At 41.8% G+C, this 25,339-nt stretch overlaps 1 protein-coding gene across 2 annotated transcripts in view; it reads left to right on the top strand.

Annotated features, from left to right (window-relative positions):
* The window catches only part of UGT8 (UDP glycosyltransferase 8), a 50,728-nt gene extending 42,713 nt beyond the window's left edge, over window positions 1-8,015 (top strand). For both annotated transcript variants that reach the window (XM_050895740.1, XM_050895741.1), the window contains exons 4-6: window positions 2,255-2,331; window positions 3,833-4,052; window positions 5,708-8,015. In XM_050895740.1, the coding sequence (XP_050751697.1) occupies window positions 2,255-2,331; window positions 3,833-4,052; window positions 5,708-6,071 (661 nt within the window). In that variant the 3' untranslated portion in view covers window positions 6,072-8,015. The remainder of the gene's footprint in view (window positions 1-2,254; window positions 2,332-3,832; window positions 4,053-5,707) is intronic.
* Window positions 8,016-25,339: the final 17,324 nt, after the last annotated feature.

Here is a 25,339-nt window from a genome sequence, read left to right as displayed (position 1 = left end):
CTGTCATCATTTCTGATAAGAAGCCACCCTAGGGAGCAAGAATGACATCCTGCTGATTTAATCCTAGGTTTTCTTTCTTCTTTCTCTTCTTTTTTCTTGCTTTTTTGGGCCCCTTCTCTTTTATCTGTAAACATAGACTTTCATAATTGCTCTTCTCACTTGTCTTTTTCTGTGAGAAATTGGAGGAAGAAAAATCTGCAGGAGTGAAAATCAGTAATAAGCTTTCTCGGCTCTAAAAACATCTTGAGTGGCACTCTCAACTTTAAAAATCCAAGAACTGTTTAATCAGCTCTGCTTCACATGGAGCGTTGCTCTGGAATATAATATAGAAGAGTTCATGTGAGCCATTGGTTTCCAAATAATCAGCGTCTTACAATTTATGACTGCTGTCCTTGCTGCACTTTCAGAGTTGTATTAGCAGTCTATTTAGCGGCCTGCTCCCTGCCATCTCAAAGGGACTGTTTTCACTGCTGTGTGTAATTGAAATAGTGAACCCCACCAATGAACAGGAAAATGGAAATTCTTCAGGCTATGGCACAGAACCTTTGGTAGTTGTAGTAAAGATCTCATCAGTTTTTGTTTGGGGTAGAGCCACTATGTGTCTATTTCTTACAAAGCCTGCAACACTGCTTGGCTTGTAATTAATTACTAGTCCCAGTTGATCTTATTGTTTTTCTTTTTGTTTTATCCTTTTACCATGTTTTCCCTGCAATGTTTTTCTGTAGGAAGTATCCACTTTCTGTAGTAAATAAATAGATTTTAATGGATTTTTCTTGGATAGCTTTTTTAATGCAAAAGCAACAATTTCAGTTGAAGTCTTCTGTTAAAATTTTTAATTTGCCTCGCTACTATTTCCTTACCAATGCTTTTTTGTTTTGTTCTGTTTTTGTTATCTGCAATCTATTGCCTGCTGAATGGCTTTTTGGATAAGGGAACCAACCTGCTGTTTCTTTCCATCATGATTTGTGGAATGGGAAGATGTCCCTGGGACTAGGTGTAAGACATGGTCTTAGGGAGAGCTGAGCAAGTGGCTTTCAGTCACCCCAGTGAGAATTTGAGATCCGTAATTAAATACCTAAATATGAAGTTGAGTCCAACTTCACTTTGATTTTTTTTTTTTTGTTCTTCAGATCATTGACCTATGGTCTGTGTTGGATGCAGGTGGCTTTTATACTAGACCTTTCTGAAAATGAGAAAACTACTGCTTGGTAGTCTTACATCATGATGCCAAATTAAGGAAATCTTTGTAGGTCTTTACATGCTTCTGATTATGGAGTACTAGTTAGAGCCAAAACCAGTAACATAGTTTATTTGCTTTTATGTAACTTGGCATAAATAATGTAGGCTTTTTTCAACATACAGAATGTACAAGCTAGTTGTAAAGGTGTATGGCTTGCTTAATTGGGAATATGTAGGTGATTCTTTATGAAGTTACAGTTCTAATGCTCTCTAATAACCAGAATATTTTTAAGTCTTTTGATGGAGCTGTCACAAAACAGCTCTATCCTCTAGAATTCCCTGGTAATTTTTTCCCACTTTCTTTTCTGTTTAGAATATATTTAACTTTCTATAGAAACTGTATATAACATTAATACGTAAATCCATTTGTACTTTTGAGCCCATGTTTTATGGGCTAAACTTTTCCAGCAACCTCAGGTGAGCAAGACGTTGCCATTGGGTTTCAGGCAGTTGAGCAGGTAAGAAAAATATACTTGTCTCACAGTCTGATCCCAAACTTTTCATCAATGGCTTCTTGCCTCGAGCTGAGCTGTCAGCCTTTCCCTTCCTAGTATTAGTAACTCCTTTTAAAATAAGACTGTGCCAGTTACCAAGAGCTACAGGAAGCTGGCCAACTGAAAGAGAACGCCTCGTGTTGATGGTAGGGATTATTATTTGTTTGCTGGTGGGACGTTCTTGGTGGAGTTATTTATCTAGTATCGGCCAGAGTTTTCAGGAAATCAATGGACTCAGAACCATAGAGAGGTTATAAAACCTCCTGCCAGTCACAGTGGGAAGAGTTACATATGCTTTGAGGAGGAAACTGAATGATGAAATCATGAAGTTGGAAGTTACTAGCTATTTACAGCATTTTGGTTGAGCCTATTTTGTTTTCTTGTAATAGCGAGTAAACAGTATCCCTGTGTAACTGGAAATCAGCTTAGGGCTCATGGATCACTTGGTTTGATTCTCTGGTTTGAGTTTATCGATTTTTGGAGGTCTTTAACTCAGCTTCCACTTGATTTTATTGTTTTAGGTTTTCAGGAAACAAACCAAGGACTTTAGGCAACAATACGAAGCTTATAGAATGGTTACCACAAAATGACCTCCTTGGTGAGTATCTATTTTGATCATATATCACTTATTCTCACTCGAGTTCAGGTTGCTCTTCCAACAACATTCTACTGAATTAGCAGTCATTATAAAGCTACAATAATTTCTGTGATGGAAGTCATAGAACAAGAATATAGAATTTGTCAGAATTTCAAGATGATGAAATCAGACACCTTTCTGATGTTAATTATCTTTCCCTGGTGCTAACTCCATTTTTTTTCCTTAAGTTAATAGGGTGGAAGGACATAGTTACTCCAAAAACTGTTTGGCCTAATAAATGGGAAAATTTTTTGACAAGTGTATTCTATACCATGGAAGCTATGCAGTTTGAGAGAAAATAATTATTAAAGATAAATAAGTAGGAATTTTCTTGAATCTGCTACTTTAGGGAACTGATGACTGTAACTGTTAATTTCTCTGTTATGAGAAAGCATGGTATGGTGTTCGCTGGTCTCTTCATGGAAGAGTCATAAAACTGAGCATACAAAATTTGTTCAGATTGCATCAAAACAAGTCTTAGAGTCTGTACATACTGCTGTATATATACACATTTATTTATTTTTCTCTGAAGAAAGCTCTAACAGAACTTGGGCATGTGTTGCAAGCTGATAATAACATTTCTGTTTAACTGACCTGAGGTACTCCAGGTTCTCAGGTGCAGAGATGAAACTTGATATTCTTCCATCTTTTGGTGAAGACTATGTTAGAGTCTACATCTCGTATTTTTTTCCCTTCCTTCCTTGTTGAAGGGTAGCTGAATACATGGCAGATCTGAGAGGCCACAGAATATTTATGGCTGTCTCTGGGATACCTGGATGTTTGTGTGTTTGCAAAAGAGCTCCAGTGCTACGATGGGTGCTGATGAACGTGTTAAGCATGCGTGTGTGTCAGTGTGTGTGCGTGTCAGCTGGAGTGTATATCATAATGGAGTGATTAGGCAAATGACTTTTAAAGCAGGTAGATTTGTTTTGGTTACTAAATTGCTCTGAGGCAGTCTCATTTTTCCATTACATAAGGTTGTTATCATTATTGTCAGATCTTGCTAGCCTGAAGTAAGGCATGTGAAGCTTTAGAGAGAATGTAACATCAGTTGTCCTGTCACTAAATAGCTTGTATTTCATATGAATAATATGGAAAAATGCTCTCTCCCTGGCTCACTTGTACACTAAACTGGTTGTAGTAACCACCTGTGGCTACTTAGGAGTAAACAATGTATATTAATTACTCCGTTAATAATTTTACACAACTCGTATACATGAGAATTTTCTGTGCATTGGCTGTTCCCTCTCTCTTAGTGTATAAGGAAATCACTAATGCATGCGAAATTTCAGTGGAGTGGGTTTAAGGAGGAGAACTTCAGAACAAGTTGCATTCATTTTTGCCTTCCTGAACTGCAGCCGTAGAAACATGGTGACAAATGTGTTGTACCCAGTTGCTTCAATAACTTTACATTAAGGAGACATAAATATTTTTTTAATCTTCATGCCTCTTCTGTTTTCAGGTCACTCTAACATTAAAGCTTTTCTTAGTCACGGAGGTTTGAACAGCATTTTTGAAACCATGTACCATGGGGTCCCAGTGGTGGGGATTCCCCTTTTTGGAGACCATTATGATACTATGACTCGTGTGCAGGCCAAAGGCATGGGAATATTGTTGAATTGGAAGACTGTCACTGAGAGCGAATTGTATGAAGCCCTAGTAAAAGTTATTAATGATCCCAGGTATGGAATGGAGCGATTGTTTCTTGCTTTTATTTTAAGTTATAGTTATGGGTTAAATATGCATATACAGAACCTTTGTGCAAGGGAAACAAAATGCATGTTGGGATTTATTGGTGTGTACGGTTGGGGCGAGTCTTTGGATTGTTGTCCTGTTTCACAAGATTACTCAATTGATCCGGTTTCTGTGTAGGTGCTAAGCTCGTTGCTCAGTATACCAAAACTCAATTGTCTCATTTGCTTTTTGTGACAGTTGCCATGTGAAGGGCAGAAAGGTTATAGAAACAGACCTGTCCTGACTTATTCCTTGTTGCAGATCAACGTCTCTCTTTGACTCTGTGATTACTCCATATTTAGCAGTCTGTCTGTTGTGCTGCCTAAGGGGCCTGGAGCGAAATACACCTATACGATTGTAGGGTGGCATGTTTGGATTGTAGCTAAAAACATGGAGGTATTCAAAAAGAGTGACTCTCTTCTGAAGTCCCATGATTTGATTTAAAAAACCCATAAATACCATTTTCCTGTTCTGGCCAGTAATACCTCTGTTAAGGTCAGGACAGTCATCTGCGTTTGTTGCAATGACAATATTCTGACAAATTATTATGAATGAGGACTCCAGTCTGGTTTTTGTAAGATTTTTTTTTTTGTTACTCAGGTGGAATAAGTAAAAGCCCATGAACTAGGTTTCATAACTCTTTATAATTCCAGCAAATGAATTTGCTCAGGGATATTAAAGTGTGAGGAGAGTCACTTTATGAGTTTGTTCCGAACTGTTCTGTTTTAAACTTGCGGTGTTCAGACCGTCTCCAGATTAAAAATAATGACGTGTTAGCTGGTGGTTTATTGTATCGGGCTAACCGTAGTTTTGGAGTACGGTGCCGACAATGCTTCTTGCTTTCATGGGAGCAAAGTCTTTAAGTGGCACTTGACTTGGGAAAGGAGAAACCTGTCAGGAGCGAGCAGCAGAACCGCAGCAATGGGGAGGATCTTGATAACATCAGTTGCATCACCTTCCCCTTGTGCAATTATCCTTAGTATAAAGGCAAGTCCTGCATAAATAACCTGTCGACCCTGCAGCTGCAGTGAGGGGTGAGAGAAGGAATTTGACATGATCAGCTGCTGGGGACAGCCTGTTGAGAAAAACAAAAAAGTTTTTTAGGGTGAACTCTGGACCCAAGAAGAAATAGTCTATTGCACAATCAAAAGCAAGTTTCTTGCTTTTGTTCTGTGTTTCTCTAGTAATTCAGTTGCACAATAACATAAATGAGTGCTGTGTTAGGGTATGTTGCCGCTTTACAGTGGGGAGGGCAAATGTGTCTGACTCGATAGGATTCATTTTGGATTGGATAAGATGCCCCTCTGGCAGCAGGTCAGCTTGGCTCTTCCTTGCTTTGCTGGAGGGTGGTTTTCTGCCTTTAGTCACACACGGGTCTGCTTTTCTAGTCATTCTTCATCAATGAGCTGTAAGGACTGATTTAAAGACAGATTATCTGCTGTGTCTAGCCCTCTGTATGCTGGTGGTTGCGAGAGTCCTGCGGTAATACGCTGTTTGATCTGAAGAGGCTTAAGTATATTTACGTGTTTGGAGGCTTGCATTGCTCAGAGCACTGATGGCGATTTTTCCTTTCCTCCTTTTTCTTCCTTTTTCTTCCCCGCAGCTACCGACAGCGGGCCCAGAGGCTGTCTGAGATTCACAAAGACCAACCTGGTCATCCTGTTAACCGGACTGTATACTGGATTAATTACATCCTCCGTCACAACGGAGCCCAACATCTACGTGCCGCTGTTTACAGCATCTCTTTCTATCAGTATTTCTTACTGGATATTGCCTTTGTTGTACTAGTGGGTGCTGCCTTACTTTATTATATTTTGGCCAGGATAACAAAATTTATCCGCAAACAAAGCAAACATCTTTGGTCAAATGATGAACATAGCGCTGTTAATGGACATTACCAGAATGGGATCCCAAATGGCAAGTATAGAAGAAATGGCCACATTAAGCATGAAAAAAAGGTGAAATGAGCCAACGACCCCATGTAAAGTAGTAATGAATCAGATCAGTAATTGAATTTTATCGCTGTAACTTAGTCTAACAACTACTTAAAACCTCAATAAGCAGTTCTAACACTCCCCTTCAGTATGTAATATTATGTGACAAAATTCTACGGAACTAAGAAAAGTCTTTAAAAAAAAAAAAAAAAGCAAGCACAACCTAAAATGGAAAATATTTTATTCTTAATACTGATGCAGAGAGGTTATTTTGGCACTGAAGTTTTTAGAAGCCTTAATTCTCTAAAGTTATACAATGACCGTATTTATGAATTTTCAGTTTTTAAAAGCTAAATGTGTGTGTCCCAAATGAGGAGAGATTTCTTTTTATTTGCAGAGGTTTTTCCTTTTATTTTTTTATTATTTTAATATATCCATCTTTTAGCTGAGAGAACTTTAGTGCTAGCTCTGTTTCCTTTGTTGAAGGTTCAACATGTTGTGTAAGAATGCTGTTTAAAAAAAAAATTTTCCCAGTCTTTGTGCAAGAAATAGCAAGCTGTGGGCTGAGAACACAGACATTAAAAAAAGGGAGCACTGAAGAAAAATGGCAAAAATATGTACTTGTTTTACTGATACGCTGCATGACTCTTCTGCTCACTACCGGTACTTTGGAGAAAAGGGTCTTGAGTAAGTCTACAATATGTCCTAGTTTTTAATTTATACAAAATTTTATTTGCCTTTCTCTGCATATATAACTTATGCCATGAAAATATTAGGGAGTTTTATTTCAGTTTAAAATACAGCTGTGTGGGAAGTAGACTTGCATAATTAAGAAAAATAAATGAAACAACAAAAAAGAAAATGTAGCCCTGCGCTCAATGCAGAAGGTTTTGTAATGGCCCAGAGCTGTGCAGAATCAAACCGCTATTTGGGGTTTGTTTAAAAAACCAACGAACAACAGACACCTCCCCCACCCCAAAGTTGAATGTCTTTCCTATTAATTCTCATTATTATTAAGTTCTTTATAAATCGCGGTGTTGTAGAGTTCTCTTTCAGTGGTTGTATCTGGAAAAATATTACCTTCTATTAGTCTGGGCCACGCAATCCATGTTTCACATAGTTGCCAATACAAATTTTCCGATGCGGGACGGGAGGCTGCTCTCCGGGTGGGTGACCAGCCTTCCTTCCAAGGTCTGACGGGACGCGTGGGCTGAAGCCTGGCCACCCGAGCGCAAGGTTTTGCAGAGGTGGTCGTCTCCCCCTTCCCCTGCTACGGCCCCTCCCTGCAACAATCTCTTTCAATCATTGTCGCCGACATGGGACGCTGGCGGTGGTGTGCACCGAGGGCGGGGATGCAGGGCGCTGGGCATAAAATCATAACTGCCCTGCTGAACCAAAGTTGGCAACTATGAGTTTATTTCCATGTCATTCTGTTTACTTGGAATTTGCACTACACATGTTGTGAGTGTATGCTTTATTTATTTGTAGTTTGAAATCCCATGCCTGGAAGAGAAAGGAAAGAAACCCATTTACCTAGTGTTGTTCACTAACATGGGAAGAGTTGTGATGATTACAGGATGCTGAGATCATCTTCATACACAGTGATGCAATATTTCCCTATCATTCCATCAGGAGCCTCTATCCTATAGCAATAAATAACAGTACAGATATGTTTCTAATATACAGTACAGCTACTTGTACTGCTTTCTGAATACTTGAAGAAAATGGTATTATAAATAAGCCTATTAGCTATACCTTTTTACAATCTTGCAGTTTGTGGCAACTAAAGGAGCACACAGAGGCGATGAATGGTGGGATGGTAATAAGACTTCGAGTGTATGAATGACTTGGTTTAAATGGTTTTTTTGGCATTGAAGAAGGTACAAAAGCACTGACCGGATGATTAAGCATAATTTAATCTCCACTGTGATAAAACTTAAGCAATAAACATGGATTTAATAGAGAAATTCTGTTGTTGGAAGTATATTTTTGTTCAAATGAATGCTGTTTATTTTAAAGTACCCAGTGTGTGTGAGTGTATATAAATGTGGATGCTTATTAGGATACGCAAATTCTTTCTTCTCAGTATATACCATGATGCATGATATGTGTTTGAAATCAAAAATTATATTTTGTGACTGTAGATCTGTTTCCTGTAGGAGCATTGAATCAATTGAAAGATGGAATGCTTAACCAGATTTCTTTGAGGCAGTTTAAATTTTTTAAAGTTTATGTGAGTGTTCCTGGTAAGTGTGTTTTTTTTTTCCGTTCGTGTTAAGTTATACTCATTTCTTAGAAAGCAGAACCGAAAGATTTTTCGCAGTGATATTAGATAATTGATTTCTGTATAGTCTCTGTAGAACAGACATGCCGCAATTCAGTTGCAAAAAGAAGCAGTTGCTGCATTATTAATTGTATTGCCAAACTTCTGGATGGATCTGATCCCCCTAATCTATAGAAATACCTGTTGTGTTCAAAGTTACTTTCTTGCAAGTTCAAATATGATCTGATATTGTAGTTATTTTTCATTTCAGCACCCTGCAGTAATAGAGGAACGTGTATTAGACGAAGCGGGTGGATAATGGCGTGTGTCGGGGGGAACATTTCCACAAAACGTGTCTGACAGGAGGAGAGTAACACTGGTGCAGAATTAGTCCCTTAGCTGTTCCTGGGGCAGGCGTGCCGAAGTCCCTAGGCAGCACAGCGTGGCTGTGTAACCTGCAGCCCTCAGGCAGCTTTCTGAATGGGCTTCACTGCTCTCCCAAATATCTGTGTATGAAAAGTAATTGGAGCAACCGAGATAAAATACTCTGTGGGCACAACTAGCAGACAACAAACGGCCATGGTAAGAGGTATAGAAGACATGTGCCACTTGCATAAAGACTTTCAAAGAAGCTTGAGACACTTGGGCACTCACCGTAGGTTTTGGTATTTTGCGCTCTGATTTCCTTTTGAATAGCTCAATGATTCAAGAAGAAAGCAGCCATAAAAACAAGACAGTTTAATTATCACCTACAGAAATAGGTTCTGGAGATGGTCATCAAGTACTCAGAGTTTAAGGAAATCAATGAATGTGCTAGTGTTTTTTTTTTTTTCTTACTCCCCAGATCACTTGCAAAATCAGGTTTTTAATACTATTCTGTGTTAATCTCTTTATGTTCTTGAAAGATACCACTTTTCATGAAGTTGGTTATGTTCTGACTTTATTCTATGGCATGGTAAGTATGCAGTATTTGCTGTAGTTAGTCTGATCTGCACACCTGTAGTGAAGAGACACAGTTAAAATACTAGTGTATGCATGCATACATTTAAGCAAAATTTTAGTCCCTGTTATTTCCAGGGTGCTACATTTTCCCCCTTAATTTGTCTGGGTACCTATAAGTGCATTTATTTGTATATGAAATCTAATACATGTGTGCATCTGTATTAGTGAGAAACAGAAGGTGGCCATTTGATTCCTTCTGAAGCTGAGCTGTGCTTTGTTTGCTTTGGTGACTTTTTTTAGAAGACATCAGCACTTTTAATAAACTTTTAGGGTTTTTTGGTGTCTTGACAAATGACTCCTGTCTTCCTTGCTGTACACCACCAGAGATGGCTAGTGGCTGACAAATGAGAGGTGTGATTCTTCTTTCAAGTGACATAACTTTCGACATAAAGGTATTGTAATTTTTCCTGCAATGACATCACAAACTTTTTTTCTTTGAGATGTGTTTCTATTTTGGGGGGTGGGGTGAATGTGTGTTTAAAGATGGATGTAACAAATCCAGTATTATACAAGAAATTGCCCGTGTTGTTCTTGCGTATGGGGATTAAATGCACATGCTTGCAAAAAGTGGGCTGTAGTACTATCAAATACTTTCATTTGTGGTTCCCTGGAATGGTAATACTCTCTGATTTCCAAGAAAGAAGGCAACAATTCTAATGAGAAGGTTCAATTATGTAAATATGAGAGAAGAATATCTGAAGTAGTGTTGCTGCTCTTTATATTAAATGTCTAGGTGTGTTACAGAAAAAGGTGAAAGCTACTCTGTTGCACTTGGGTTTTGAAGAATGGTGTTCAGTTTTTTTAACAGTTCACAAGTAGGGTGAAGGATTAGGATGAAGATCTTGGGAGGGGAGGAGGAGGAATTTTCTTCAGAGAAATTTCGTGTTTGCCTTCTGTGACTTGTTTTATTAGAGCTGTAAAGAAAACCAAATAATACTTTTTTTTTTCTTTTTTATTCTGGTCCAACAGCACTGGTAGGAAAGAGGCAGCTATATTCAGGAAGACCATAAGTCCTTCCTTTCCTTTGGGTAATTACAACATTTTACTCAGGAAATGCAGAAAAAAAACCCAAACGAAACCAACAACCCCCCTGCCCCAGGTATATTTTGGTACATATTCCATATCTGCACTGTGGATAACAATGGGAAAGTTGCCCTCTTTGCCATAGTGAGCAAATGTTCCTGTGTTTCAAGATGAAGGATCTAGCAGTGATTGGTGTTGGTGCTCAGCCAGCATTGAAATCTGCCAGATTGTTGAAGGAATGTTAAAAAGACATGTTTAAAAATACACATGTAACTCCAGACTGCATACCGAATCACGATACCAAGTCTGCGGTTTTATTCACCTGCTTGATCAATACTGTTTATTATGCATTGAACAGAGAAGACAGTCTTCAAAGAAACTGGATTCATCTTTGGAGACAGCCTTCTGCCATTGTTTGGCAAATACCGCAGACCAGTTGAGGCTTATTTATCCTAATAAAAATTACACCTTTCAGTGGTATAAAACTGATTTACCTAAGGGTGTGGGTGTGTTTTGCTCTTTTAAACAAAAACCAACCAATGCTAAATTTTATTTCATTGTAAAATAACAAAAACTGGAGCATGTCATACATCTCTGTCTTGGTCTTCTCAGTTACTCTGTAATGAAACAAAAATTGGTTAGAAAAGATTGTATTTCACATATGTTGAGGGGATGGAAGCTTGAACGGTAGTTAGGGAAATCTCAAAGTATTTGCTGGAAGTTACTCTTGTCTTCACGTGTTCCTTGGGGCTGAGAGGATACAGTAGGTTTATGTTATTGAGGTATTATATAGGAGTTAGAAAAATGGAGAGACGAGGAATACTAAAACTTCCTTGCGATGTCATTGTGAGCCAGTTCAGGAATTGCTCCTTAAAAGAACAGCGTTGTACATTCAGCATGAACTGGGGAAACTTGGATTGAAGGATCTCTTGATTAAAGTGTGTCAAATTGGTGTTTGAACCACAAATAGCAGCCTTCAATGAGATTATTAGAAGTGCTGTCATGAAAGTATTGGTCTGTGAAAAATACAGACAAAAGCATCAACTTACAAACAGAGCGTAATTGCACTGCGTGGAGCATTAATTGGCTTTTTTAATGTTAGTATGATTATATGTTAATGAAATAATTGTATGTCTAGGTGTAAGAACTGAGGCTGGTGAGGAGTGATTACTAAAGCATGAAACAATATAGAATGTAACTTTTTGCAGATGACCCATGAAGATTTTTGGCAGTCAAATAGTCTAATGCACACCCAGTGGTATCTTTAAACCAGATGTTTTTCACATGTCTACCTAGGTGCTCGGGGCCCTCTTCTCTATAATACTTGGTTTATGATGCTGTAGTGAACTCGTTGTAAAATGAGTGTTCATGTAGTGTCTTCGTCTCGCTGCTAAGATTTGTCTGATTCTTTCATTGAAGATGTCCTGCTGTCTATTGAGTCTGCTGCCTAACTGCCACCTTAATTTTTATGATTCACCTCAGACTTTGCATTGGGTATCTCATTTATACAGGATATGGTCAACATCCAGCAGTCCAAAGCGTTGACTAACCGCTCAGTGCTTGTTCCCAGTACTACCCCATCTCACCATATTGCAGAAACAACTTAAAAAAACCTCTTCTCAAAGTTCTGCCTTCTTCAGGGCATTTTGCTAGGGTAGATTGGGAGACCTTTCACTGATACAGTGCTTGATAGAGAAGAAATAACTTTGGATGCTGGTCTATAAGAAGGCTTTTGCATAAGGGTACTCACACCAATTAACATATGCAGATGCTTGATCATCTACTTTGGCAAGCTTAGATTCTCTTGCAGAGAGACAGTTTAAATTGCCTTTATTATGCTGCTTTGTGTAGTTTTCTGTGAATGTTACTAAAACAGTTTTAAATGCTAAGATACCTATACAGGCAAACCCTCGGGAGCGAATGTCCCAGCTACACTGCAGTTGTAGTCGTAGGTATGGGATTCCTGTTGCCTTTCTTCTTCCTTTTTCTTTTCTGGATGGGGAGAGAAAATTTTGTCAAAATTCATTATAAATTAAAATGATCTCCAAATAAATCTGCATATAGATATTTTTATTCCAGACTGAGACTAGAATACATCTCACAATTGGTACATCTCTGTACCAATAGTGATGAGACAGGAGATTGAGAGGGAGTTGCTCTGGTGTGTGTCCATTCATCTTGTTTTGCTTGTGATTGATTACTGCATGACAAAACCAAATTTTACCAGAGTTTTATATAATTCATTATCTGAGTTCCACAGAAATAAAGATTTTACTACATTCCTGTATATTTAAGAATCAGCTAGGACAAACTAAAGGTCAAAATTTTAATTTATTATCTATGTTTCTGCTCTGTTATGAAAAAATAAAATCCTGCCACATCTCATAAAACTGGGAGGTTACTTATAAGGACTGTGAGGTAATATAGCTAAATACATAGGTATAGACCATTTTCTCCTCCATAGAGATCTTTCACCATGGAAAACAAATTGGTGAAGCTGAGATTTGGAAACCCTGGAGGGCTGGGGGTGAAAATGAAATGTTTCTTTCGAAATCGCGAAGAATTCCTTGTCCTGCTTTGCCTGACACAGCGTTGCACTGACTGGGCTGTGCAGTCTAATAATTAACTTGGGAGAGAGATAAGTAGCATTTTATGTGTTTATCTGTGCTGGTGTTACATGAAAATGCGGAATTACATCAGTTGTTCAAAACGAGAAGGGGCAAAGGTGATGTAGGAACTGCTGACCCTGCTCAGTATTTGGGCACGAAGGTGAAGTGGGAGAGAGGAAGCTTTGAGTAAGTGGCTGGTTTGAGATGAGCTGCAATCAGTCAGTATAAAAATGTTCAGCATCCTCTTGGATGCCTTAATGCCTGTATCAGCCCAGTGCTCAGGAATAAACCATGCCTGAATGCATGTATCAGCCCAGTGCTCAGGAATAAACCAACGCAAGTAAACTGATGAGAAGTTTCTCTGATTCCTTGGGGTTTGGCCACTCTCAACAGATGAAATGCACAAAAGAGTTCCAGAAATGGACAAGGAGAGGAAGGGAAATCGTTTGGCCTGGGGAAAACCAAGAGGGAGAAAAAAGATACGTATTGCACCAGCATGAGGCTGGAATAACCACTGCCTCAACAGAACTGTAACACGATAAACTTGATGTAATGAAAGGATCTAAAATAATAGTACACGAAAGCAAAATTGAACTTGCCCACATGCCTTTCCCCATGAAAAGGAACTCACAAGAAAATTAAAGAGCAGCACATTTAAAACTGATTCATGAAAATAAAATACTGTATTGCATAATATGCAATTAATCTGAGCTGTTGCTGTGCGTCCAGCTCTGCAGCCCTCAGTGCAGGAAAGACATGGACCTGTTGGCACAGGTCCAGAGGAGGGCCACAAAGATGATCAGAGGGCTAGAGCACCTCTCCTATGAAGACAGGCTGGGAGAGTTGGAGTGATTCAGCCTGGAGAAGAGAAGGCTCTGGGGAGACCTTATAGCAGCCTTTCAGTACTTAAAGGGGGCCTATAAGAAAGACGGGGACAGACTTTTTAGCAGAGCCTGTTGTGATGGAACGAAGGGTAATGGTTTTAAACTAAAAGATGGCAGATTCAGACTAGGTATAAGGAAGGAATTTTTTACAATGAGGGTGGTGAGACACTGGCACAGGTTGCCCAGAGAGGTTGTAGATGCCCCATCCCTGGAAGCATTCAAGGCCAGGTGGGAGGGGGCTCTGAGCAACCTGAGCTGGTGGAAGGTGTCCCTGCTCATTGCAGGGGGGTTGGACTAGATGACCTTTAAAGGTCCCTTCCAACCCAAACTATTCTATGATTTAATACAAGGCTTCAGCAATAATCAAGAATCATAGAATGAAACCAGGATGATAAGGAATTAAAGCATTTGCCTATAAGACGTTCTTCTCTGTTGTGCCCTGCTTTGCTAGTCTTAACCTTTATGCCTCTTTTTCGATACTTTTCTGTATCTTCCCTTGTTAGTGCAGCAACCTTTCTCAGTAGAGTTTTATGTGTATAGTTTTTTGTGCATATCAAGTGTTGATTTGCCACTTTGGCAAAGCCCCTTGGCATTTACCGGTCCTCCTGGTACTGCTTTCCTGGATAATGCTCCTGGTGGTACCATAACTATGCCAGAAGCTGTCCCAATAGCTCCATCCCAATTCTGCTTGTATAGAAAGCTTAGGTAGCTCCTGTGTACCCCTTATGTCCTGGCTGGGCTCTGTTGGCTTTCTGGTGGAGAGGGACTGTTGCCCCAGGGAATGTTTCCAAGCTCAGATCTAAGACTGTAAGTTTAGTCGTTTGGTTTCATTGCAGATAACGCCTGTGTCGTGGTTTAACCCCAGCCGACAGCTAAGCACCACGCAGCCGCTTGCTCACTGCCCCCCCACCCCTGGGATGGGGGAGACAATCAGGAAAAAAAACTCGTGAGTTGAGATAAAGACAGTTTAATAGGACAGAAAGGAATGAAAAACAATGATAATGATAATAATAATAATAATATGACAATAGCAATACTAAAAGAATTAAACTATACAAAGTAAGTGGTGCACAATGCAATTGCTCACCACTCGTTGACCGATGCCCAGTTAGTTCCCGAGCCGCGATCCCCCCCTCCCAGTTAACTCCCCCCAGTTTATATACTGGGCATGATGTCATATGGTATGGAATAGCTCTTTGGCCAGTTTGGGTCAGCTGTCCTGATGGTGTCCCCTCCCAGCTTCTTGTGCCCCTCCAGCCTTCTTGCTGGCTGGGCACGAGAAGCTGAAAAATCCTTGACTTAGTATAAACACTACTTAGCAACAACTAAAAACATCGGTGTGTTATCAACATTCTTTTCCTACTAAATCCAAAACACAGCACTATACCAGCTACTAGGAAGAAAATTAACTCTGTCCTAGCCGAAACCAGGACAGCCTGTCAATGCTGTGAGCCTCAGCTCTAAGCATCCTGAGGAAACAAATGTTTATTTTGCTTTTCCTTTCTGTTTTTTTTGGCCCTGCAGTTTCTGTCTGATGGTCCGGAAGAGGGTGCAGTGTTGGGTCTTTTGGTGACACTGAAAAAAACATGATAAGGATAAGACGCATGAATTAAAAATCTGCATTACTTTACTGGAAGAAGACAAATGTTATGGTGGTTTTTTAGATAAAATCATATGGAATTTATAGTGTGATTGATTGCAGGGTACAGCAAAGGCAAGAATATTTTTTTCCTGGATCCCATCACTTGTTACTTAGGTCCAAGAGCTTTTTATGTTCTTTTTTAAGGACTCCTTGCCACTGGCCACTCATTCTGCCATGAACTGCAGCTACCTGCCTCCTCATTTTTGCAGAGACGTCTTTTTTGTGGAGCTGCACCGTAAACAAAACCAGTGAGAAGATCCAGGTTAAAAATAACACTGCGGAAATCAAACCCAGGTCATTCCCTGTTTGTTTCTTTTTCAGAGCAGCCTTAGAAAAGCAGATGGAGCAGTGAAGAAAGCAATGGGTAAGGAATGACATGTAACGAGGGGCAGGGACTGTATGACTCTATGCTTTTGCCAAAAAGGCAAATGAATCCACACCTGTGTGTGGCACTTAGGATTCCTGAAAGACTCATCAGCTTCCTTAATTTTTTTCTTTGATTTTTGTAAGTATGTATTTAGTGGACATAAAGGGAAGAGCACCTCAAGCCAACAACCACTGATGGGACTGCTGTAGAAAGTTTGTGTGTGTGAAGAAAAAAGCTTTTAGTTAAGAAGGTTGAAGTAACATTATGAGTAAGACAACTTTAAGTCATAAACAAATTGTCATCACTGATCAGATCGTATAAAAGCAACTTCCTTTAGGACAGGTTATTCCCAGACCTGTGATCAACTTCCTTGCCACTAGCTTCTTTCATCATTACCTGACCCTCAGGAAATATCCCATTCATGGCTTACAGGCTCCTGAGAAAATTTGGAGAGTCTCTGTGCAGATGAGAGACCAAGATGACTCTTCCTCCACCACATGCTGGGGCCCTTCAGATGGGGAAGGGCCCAGGCAGCTCCTGCCGGCAGCCCTTGGGATCTCCTGGCCTCCTATGAGTGTCTTCTCAGATCACATGTAAGGAGTCGGGGTGATGCCTTTGTGGTGTATTTTGGCAAAGCTGACAGCCCGCTGGTGACCTCTGGGTGACTCCGGGGTGAGAAGCAGCTATTTAGCCATGGCGGGTGCTGTTTTCCTGCTTGCCTTTCATCATAGTGTCCAGTCAGGCCAGGATGGCCATATGTCAATGTTTTGCGAGTGAGTAGGTCAAGTGAGTGCTTGTTTTTCTCAACTGTTGATCAGCCTTCTCTTTGGCTTCTTCCATCTGTTGTTTTATGGGGAAAAGGGGAAGAACGGACAACCCAGGGCTGTTGCTGTGCTGGCAGCATCAGTGACCACTGTTGGAAGGTAGCTCCAGGGAGACGGTCTCATCCCACCACAGTGGGCTTGGCCAGCAGCCCCTCCTCAGAAACACTGCTCTTTCGTCAGCCTGGAGACCAAAGGCCCCTCATGTTGGAAATGGACCCAAGGGTTGTAATCTGGGGGGAGAATGATCCACCTGGATCCCGATCATAGTTCACTCTCTCCACCTTTGCCCATCAGGAAACTTATTTGGGTGGATGTAGCCTGTATAACTTGCTGTTTTGGAAGCTATTTTGAAAGGGCTTCAGAGCTGGGGCAGCTGGGACAGGGGAGTGGTGGTGGCAAGAGGCAGCTGAGGCTCCCTAGCAAGCATGTCTTCTCAGGAATAAGAGTAAGGCAGAGACTTACTGCTGGATCTTGTGGAGGGATCTTGTGGTCTCTCTCCTTTGGCTACAGACCCAAACAATTTCACCGCATCTGTTCTTATGGACAGCTTCTGGGCAGTCCTGCTTGCCTGGGTGTGGGAGGAAAGGGCTACACTATTGGGGAAGTTTGACGCTTCTAGTTGTGTAACATAAGCCAACACATGTCCAGCTGCGTGGCTTCCCATGTTGAGGGCACACCTTGATATATTTGCAATGCTGCTGTAAGAGAGAAAACCAGAGAGAATTCTTGAGGGGTGAAGGAGGAAGAGCAAGCTATGAGGTGTGGAGCATGTTTGTGAAAGCTCACAGGACTTCAAGCCTAGGGCTGTCCCACCATGGCACTGGGTGTCTTTCTACTCTGTCTGCCTCGCGCTCCCCCTATATCCTTGAACCCTTTTTCAGAACTTTGTCCTCCCAAAAAAGTGCACCCTGTGGCCCTCCTCCGGCCAAGCTATTTCAGGATGCAATCTTCAGCAGTGTGCAGAATTTTTCCCATTCTGCTCCAGGACAGAAGGGACTATTTCCACCACACACTGGTTGATCTTGGGTGATGGTATTCTGTGTAGGAGGTCCTCATGGATCCCCCTCATGTATTCCCCTCTCTCACCCTCATCACTCCCTTTTGCTCTCGGCTGTGATCACATATTGCCACAGATGCTCCTGACTGCCATTTTTGAGCTATTTACTGAGTTTTAGAGCTGTACCATCTTTTTTTATGTATGTACGTGCAACTTAGCAGCTTGCTGTCCCACCTCTATTAAAATGTCATCTTTTTGTGCAGTGGAAATTTCTGGGAATTATCAGCTTATTCATTTCCTTATGTTACAAAGAAATAGGCTAATGATACTGCCACATTGCTTTGTCTTTCCCCCAGTGTTGTTAGCAGCCAGGTCTCTTGTCGAGGGTGATGCAGGAGAAGGCAGGTGCCCTGTGCCATGCAAGAGCCCTCGAGGATGGGGTGCTGGAACGGCAACGCTGCAGATGCCTGCTGGGAGGAGACACCCCTTTTCTCGTAGTGATGGTTGGGAATGTTGGCTAAATCCCAATACAGGAGTTGGGGAATAAAGAAGCTGTGAGTGTGGGTGGTGTGTGAGCATGACAGGAGACTGCCCAGCTGTTCAGGTCAAGTTAAAAGGAAAATGTCATTGTTCAGGCTGAAGGGCTGCAGGAGAGTACTTATTTATTTAAGCAACATACTATTTCTGCCACTCTCTTAAGATTCATTTCCCAAGCCTTTACCTCTCTGTAAACCATCAGTTTCAGCTATATTCTAGGCTGAGTTACCTGAATCGCCATGATCTTCGTAAAATGAAGGCAAAGTTTTAGGTCCACCTTCAGTGTCCATTGGAGATCTGGGTGTCAAGAGAGGTCTTCAAGCCTCCCATATCTGCGTGGTTCAGAAATTTCTCAGTACAGAATGATCAGTTCTCAGGCTGGGAGATCTGCAAGAACACTGTGTCCAGTCCCTGCCAAATACAGGACCACAAACAGGTATGTCTTGTGTTGTGTTAGAGAGATTATTATCCATTTCAAGATACCAATCATACAAAGCGAACCAGTATACTTATTTACAATTTTTTTGTGTGTGTGTCAACCCTATTCGATTCAGTTGAGCTGAAAACCAATATTCCTACAAATACTGAAGCATTGCTGCCCTCTCCCTCTCCTCGCTGCCTTTCTTTGTGTTTTCTTCCTCATGCTTGGCCTTGCTCCGTAAGAAATCTGGAGACAAAACGACCTCCCAGGAAAGTCCCTGCTCAATGGGGGTTCACCTCCACCTCCCCAGCACCAATGCTGTGAAATGCCAATGCGGAAAAAAACATACAGAGAGGTTACATGTGTGGGAAAGGGGTAAAAGGGTGCTGCCTTCATCTGTTCAGTTGTGAAATGAGGTGTTGAATACTGAGTATGCCTTTTGTGCTGCTTGGGTTTTGTGGTTAGATTGCTACAGGGTATGCTTGGCTCTCTGCTTAACAAACTCAAGACCAGATCAGTAGCCGAGGAAGTACTTGGGGAATATCCAGCTCCCCAAGAAGGGCTGTTAAGAGATACACAAGATAAAATCTTTGGATTTGCTGGAATTACAGGCGGAAGGAGCTGTTGGGAAACGAGCCCTGAAATCCTCAGCAAACAGAGGTGGAGGGGGCTGTGTGGGCCAGGGGCAATGGCTGGGGAGTTACGATATCTAAGGTATTTATGGGAGTTGAGGTTGCTGAGGTCTCAAGAAAGGTCTTGTGCAGAGACCAGATGGGCTGCAAGACAGTCGCTTTTAAAGCTGAATAAGTCATGTCTGACTGGCCACTTGGGGTCGAGGTTGCCTTGTTTAGCACAACTGCTGCATGTCGCCCGCATGGCATTTGAATGCTGCTCTTTGCTCTAGGCATCGCCAAAACCCTTGATCTGGGGGGTGGTGATGACCACGGGTCCATCCTGTCCCTCTGTGCAGCTCGGGCAGGGCCGGGACAAGCCACAGGAGAAGTTGGGCTATCCCTGGCCATGGGAGAACCCGAGGCAGGAGCTGATTGGGAAATTGCAACCGAGCATTTTGTGAAAGGGAAAAAGAGAATTTGTTGACACTGAAGGTGTCAGTTTCAGGAAAGGAGAGGCCAATTCCCAGCTTCTTCAGTCTAGCCAAAAGACAAAGGCTAGGAGGAGTTAAGATTATACAGCAGCATAACAGAAAAAAAGGACTTGGGAAGACTGTTTTAGCCAAAGAATGATGTTGAGACAAAAACAGACAGGTAGAAGTTGGCCAGGAGACTATTTAGGTTGGTAATTTTCTGATTTTGTTGTGTGGGACCCGAACAGTCTTTTAAGTGGAGTTACAGGAGGAAAATGCTTCTTGATTTCACCCTGGAGCTTGATAAACTTGCAGCCTGCACCTCCTGCCACATACGTGGATTGAAAAACCCTTTCCACTTCTTGACTTCTAGGCATTTTTGGGTTTGGAAATAAGTTGGCAAGAAGTTTGCAATGCTGAAACAGTCTGCTCCTGTATTTCCTGTATAACCTTTGCTCCTCTCTGCTACCTGTTTCAAAGGATAGCTTTCCTCAGAAATGCATGCTATTTTGCTTTAAAAAGACATTTTAAAAGGCCCAAACCTAAACAAAACATGCTGATCAGCCTAAGCCAGTATTTTCCTTTGAACCTCCAGTTTATGGCATTTTTTGAAATTTGTGTTCCTCGTGAGAAATAAGCTTTTGTTTTGGGTTTTTTGGGGGTGAGGAGGAACAACAAACCTATGCACCCCTGTCCCCGTGCCTCCGTCCGTGTGCGCATCCGTGTCTTCCCTGCCAGCCCCTCCGCACGGCGGCCGGAGCTGCTCTTTGCCAGGGACTGGAAACACCAGTATCCCACGGGGGCTTTTCCCGCAGCAGGGCTGCTTTCCCCGCAGGCAGCCTGTTAGAAACCCGCTGCTTTTTTTCCCTCCATCTTGCTTCCCCCCCCTCCTTTTCTTCTAACCCCCCCCCCCCCGCCCATGCCGCTGGCCTTGGCCGGGGCTGCGCTGCCACCTGGCGTCGCGGCCGCGGGAGGGAGCCGGGCAGGGGCTCTCCCTAGGAAAAGGGCTTTCTCTTCTGCCTCTCGGGGCGATATTACCTTCAAAAAAAAAAAACCCCAACCCCAATAAAACCCCCACCAACAAAGAAATAATCCCCCGAAAACAGAACAAAAAAAAAATTGAAGCAGAACGACATTGTTAGCATCTCCCAGAGAGCTGGACCTGCCTCATTTGGAGGAGATGTTATTATGTATTCTTTACTATATATTATTATTATTAGATAGTTCAGTTGGAATTTGAGCCCTTCTGCAGTATGTTATCCCTATCCTTATCCCTATCCTTATCCCTATCCTTATCCCTATCCTTATCCCTATCCTTATCCCTATCCCTATCCCTATCCCTATCCCTATCCCTTATCCCTATCCCTATCCCTATCCCTATCCCTATCCCTATCCCTATCCCTATCCCTATCCCTATCCCTATCCCTATCCCTATCCCTATCCTTACTGTTTGCCTAATGTCCTAGACTCTTTGCGACCATCCCGGCTGCTTCCCTGCATCCCCCAGCTGGTGCCACCCCAGCTGCAGACCAAGGCACTGCAGGTTTTAGGGGGGTGTGTGTGTCCAAACTTGGGGTCTCTGTGGTGTCTGCTTCAGTTCTGCTGCTGGCAGATGAAATGCCCCTGCGGTCCGTGTAAGGACCAGTGCTTTGTCCTAAGACTTTGGGCCAGTAATGTTTTCTACAAAGTTGATATGCTTGTGAAATGTACATAAAATTAAATATGGATAATGTGAATGATATCTATAATTAATAAAGTGGACCCCTCTATGTCCACGTGTTACCTTTCTACCGAAGGATCACTGTGGTACAGGAGATTTGCTTTTTCACTAATTTCACATATTTATGTCAACTGGGTTGTGCAAGTCTCTGAGGGCAGAATTAGGGCTTTGCTGTCAGAAGCAAAAATCATAGCTGTTACTATGCCTGACTTTGGAGTTGAAGGCTGGTGAAACATAAGGATAATATTTATTTTTTCCTTAGCAGGACATGAAATGACTCTCTTTTATAAGAAATCTGCCTGGCAAATGCTAGCTGCTGGTTTTGGGTCTTGCTGGTTTCTGGGATGGTGCCATGTCTCCAAAGAGTGAACAAGCCTTTACCCTCCTATGAAATCCTGGCAGAGCCTTGCTCCCGAGTAATCAATACTCAGGGTGAACTTCCAGGACAGAGAGATGAATCACAACCATCTTTCTGAAGCATAAACTAACAGGATCACTCCTGTTTCCAGTCTGCTTCATCCTAAATCATCAGCCTGCATCAGCCCATGGCACCTTGTGACAGCCACCACTGAACTGCGATGCACCCGATTGTGGTTTTGAATGAGTGCTACCGCTGCTGAAGTGGAAGTTTGGGAACTAAATAACACTGACTCTGGCTCTGCAAAAATAAAAAGAAAGCATCACTCCCTCTTCCAGCCCTGTCCAGGCTTTTCTTCCGAGTGCACTGGGGATATGTTCAGAGATGCCGTTTTGCAAAAAGCCGGATAATACTGAGTGCTGTCTGTAACTGAATACAAGGCAGCAATTCAGTGAGATGTTTCTGTTGATGCCATAAAACACAAAAGGACAATTCAAGTGGAGCAGCCGAATCTTGAGGATGAAATTGCAGGCTGTGTATTGTGCTGAGGATGGGGCCTGGTTTTGCTAATCTACTGCAGCTATGCAACTTTTTCAATTTTAAATCTGAAGAAAAGAAGATCTGGATGTAATGCAGCTGTGAAAGGAGTTACTGATGGCAAAGAAATGTGATATAAAAATATAGCCAGGATGTGCAGGCAGTGATTTATTTTGGGTGGGGGAATCACATCCATGCATGCAACCACGAACCCAGGTTACCAGTTTCTCTAATCTACCGGGGAAGTCAGCCTTAAGAAATAAGGGCAAGGTGCGGTGCAGTCTCCTTTGGCAGGGTTGATTTTAAGGTCGGCAAGATTGTGTCTTATCCCTTAATTATGCTGCATCCTCACTCTCAAAGGAGGTGTGCATGTTTTTAAACTGTATTGCCACCCTCCTTTTTTTCTTGAGGAATTCCTCACCTTCCTGGGTGAGAAATGAGCACATTTTTCTCAATGTATTTTCCCTTGCTGTCGAATGCAAAAGTAGCGTAGATTGTATCATCAGGTACTAAGTACTGATGGACAGTTGCCATTTCAAGACTTTAGTGTATTCCTTTCCTCTGTCCTTACTGAGGAAAGATGCAAATGATTCAGAGTGGAAGTCACTGAATATTGCAACTAATATTTTGTTCCTGATAAATTAACACACTAACCTCCTCAAGGCGGCTTTGAAGGTTGTTCACAGCATCGGTGGCATTGTTGAATTGCTTTTCTATGACATTTATCTTCAACCCAAAAGGATTCTGCAATAGTTTAAAAAGGAAAAAAAAAAGTGAGTTAATACTTTAAAGGCTCAAGAGGAAATCTGCTTGGCTGGATCTCGTCCATTACAAAGTACCTGGGAATGTTTTGTTTCTTAGAGATGCCCTCTTAAAGAACTGTTATTTTACAGTGAGACAAAGCAGCTGTGATAGTTTAGTCCATCTAGTGTAAACCCAAATCAAGCTGGTAATATACAGTCAGAGTTTGCTCCTTCTCTAAAGGTTGTATCCTGAATGCTGCTGCTGCAGCAAAGCTTGGCAGAACCGGAGCCAGGGCTGTAGAGTTGGGGTGCTCCTCGGGCGGTTCAGGACAGCAGCCTGCGCTCCAGGCCTGGATCTCAACAGCCAGGATTCTGTGAGATCCTCTTTTTGAGACAGAACGGGGAAAATCTTCCATGATTAACCATTCTTCTGAGATTTCGGATGCATTTAAATCCACAAAGCGGGGGGGAAGGTACTCCAGGTTTTATAGCTTAAGCGGCACCTCAGGTCTTTTATTGGTAGAGATGAATCAGACCATCACAGAAGTGAAGGGTTTTAATTCCAACTTTCTATTTTGATTTAACCTGTATACAAACCATTGTGCCATACCAGTGCATTTTATTGTGAGATGATTCATGTGGCAGATATGATTCCCCCCAGGACGCATTTCCTCCTGATTTTGTGTGTAAATATGTGGTTTTGTTCTAGCAATGCAATGCTTTTTGCTTCAAGCTTCATTAATACAGTGGGATATTTACCCTTACCAGACCATGCTATTTGACTGCTTATATATAGGAAAAATTATTGCAAAGAAGATGAAAACACATCCTAGGTACAGCCTGAAGCTCCAGGGGCTAGCTTCTACTCAAAAAAACATTTAGCCTATTAGAAAAGCTGCAGTGCAAAGACAAAAGCTGCGAATGTGCAGGTCCATCACTGCATTTGGGAGAGGATAGAAGAGTTTGAAAAAACACAGGGCCTGATTCTCCTGCCACAGTGTTGTTCTGCTGACCTCGGTGGAGGTATTCCTGAATGACACAAGTGAAATCCTCGCCCTTGTGAAGTGAATTCAAACTTCAAAATTTCTTAGGTGCAGGTACTATTTGCGCCTATTAAACCATGGTTACTAAATGTTTGTTACCTGCAGTGAAACTGCATGGGGCCACATAATTGGTGATACAGGTTTTTTTCAAAACTTTTAATAAATTTGGCATTGTCAGTTGGCATTTTAAGAGGCTCTGCGCTGAAAGTTTAATCCGTAAAAACATGTGTCAAGCGGCTGATGAGTATAAATTGCTTAACAATATAGGCCTGGGAGGCTGGAGGATGCAGGAGAGAGACATTTCTGTCTTCCATATTGAGGAACTGGACTGTGAAATTAAGCACATGGTTTTGCAACCTTGTTATTTTGCCTTTCATTTCTTGGAGTTCCATTGCTGCGGACATATTCAATTTATGAAGACACCCAAAGAGATAAGAAATCCCCTGTGACAAAGACAAAAAGCAAACAAACAAACGGTATGGCTGGTATGGCTTTAGAAAAGCCCTTGAGAAATCCAGATGTTATCCAAATGACACATAAGATACTGCATCTTTTTCATCTTCAGGAAGGATAAATATATGAAATACCCTGCTCTTCAATACAAGGCAGAAAACATTCCTCAACGCGTGCCCTCCCTGCCTTGCCCAGGCACACTGGTGGCACCCCCTCCCCATGGAGGTGGTCTCAGGGGTACCCTCCAGGGCGAACTCTGGGGGTCAGACAAGAAATAGGGGGCTTAATTTGCAGCAAGAAATGTTCTGGCTAGTAGTGAGGAAAGCCATGTAATGTAAGGCCAGTGAGGCATTGCGAGAGCTTGCAGGGAGGGCTCTGGTGTTGGGAACTGTCTTTGATTATTCAAGACAGATGGGTCTGGTACCTTTCTGCAATGCCACAGGTGCCTATGAACTTGGTTTGGGGCTAAGGGATGGATTACGTGACCTCTCATGGTCCATTTCTTTCTCCAGTTCCTTGATGATGAGGGAAGGACTTTCCTGGCCTCTCTCCTAGAGGCTATTGCTCATCCCAGTATCAAATAATGTCAGCACATCTTTTGTCTGCAAGGGGCTGCATGTCTGTAGCTTTCTTCTGCACAGGTAAGTTTCAAGTCTTTTCATTATTATCTTATTATGTTAATGTTAAAACAACCTATTGCATTTTTCTGATTTTTTTGCAAAAAAACCAAGAGAAAAATAATCCTGCTCTGCAGCGCTTGTGATCTATTGGTTGGATAACAGATAAATCAAGAC

Source organism: Gymnogyps californianus, chromosome 4 (genome assembly GCF_018139145.2).
Source record: "Gymnogyps californianus isolate 813 chromosome 4, ASM1813914v2, whole genome shotgun sequence".
NCBI lineage: Eukaryota > Metazoa > Chordata > Aves > Accipitriformes > Cathartidae > Gymnogyps > Gymnogyps californianus.
This window is presented reverse-complemented; position numbering and strand designations above follow the sequence as displayed.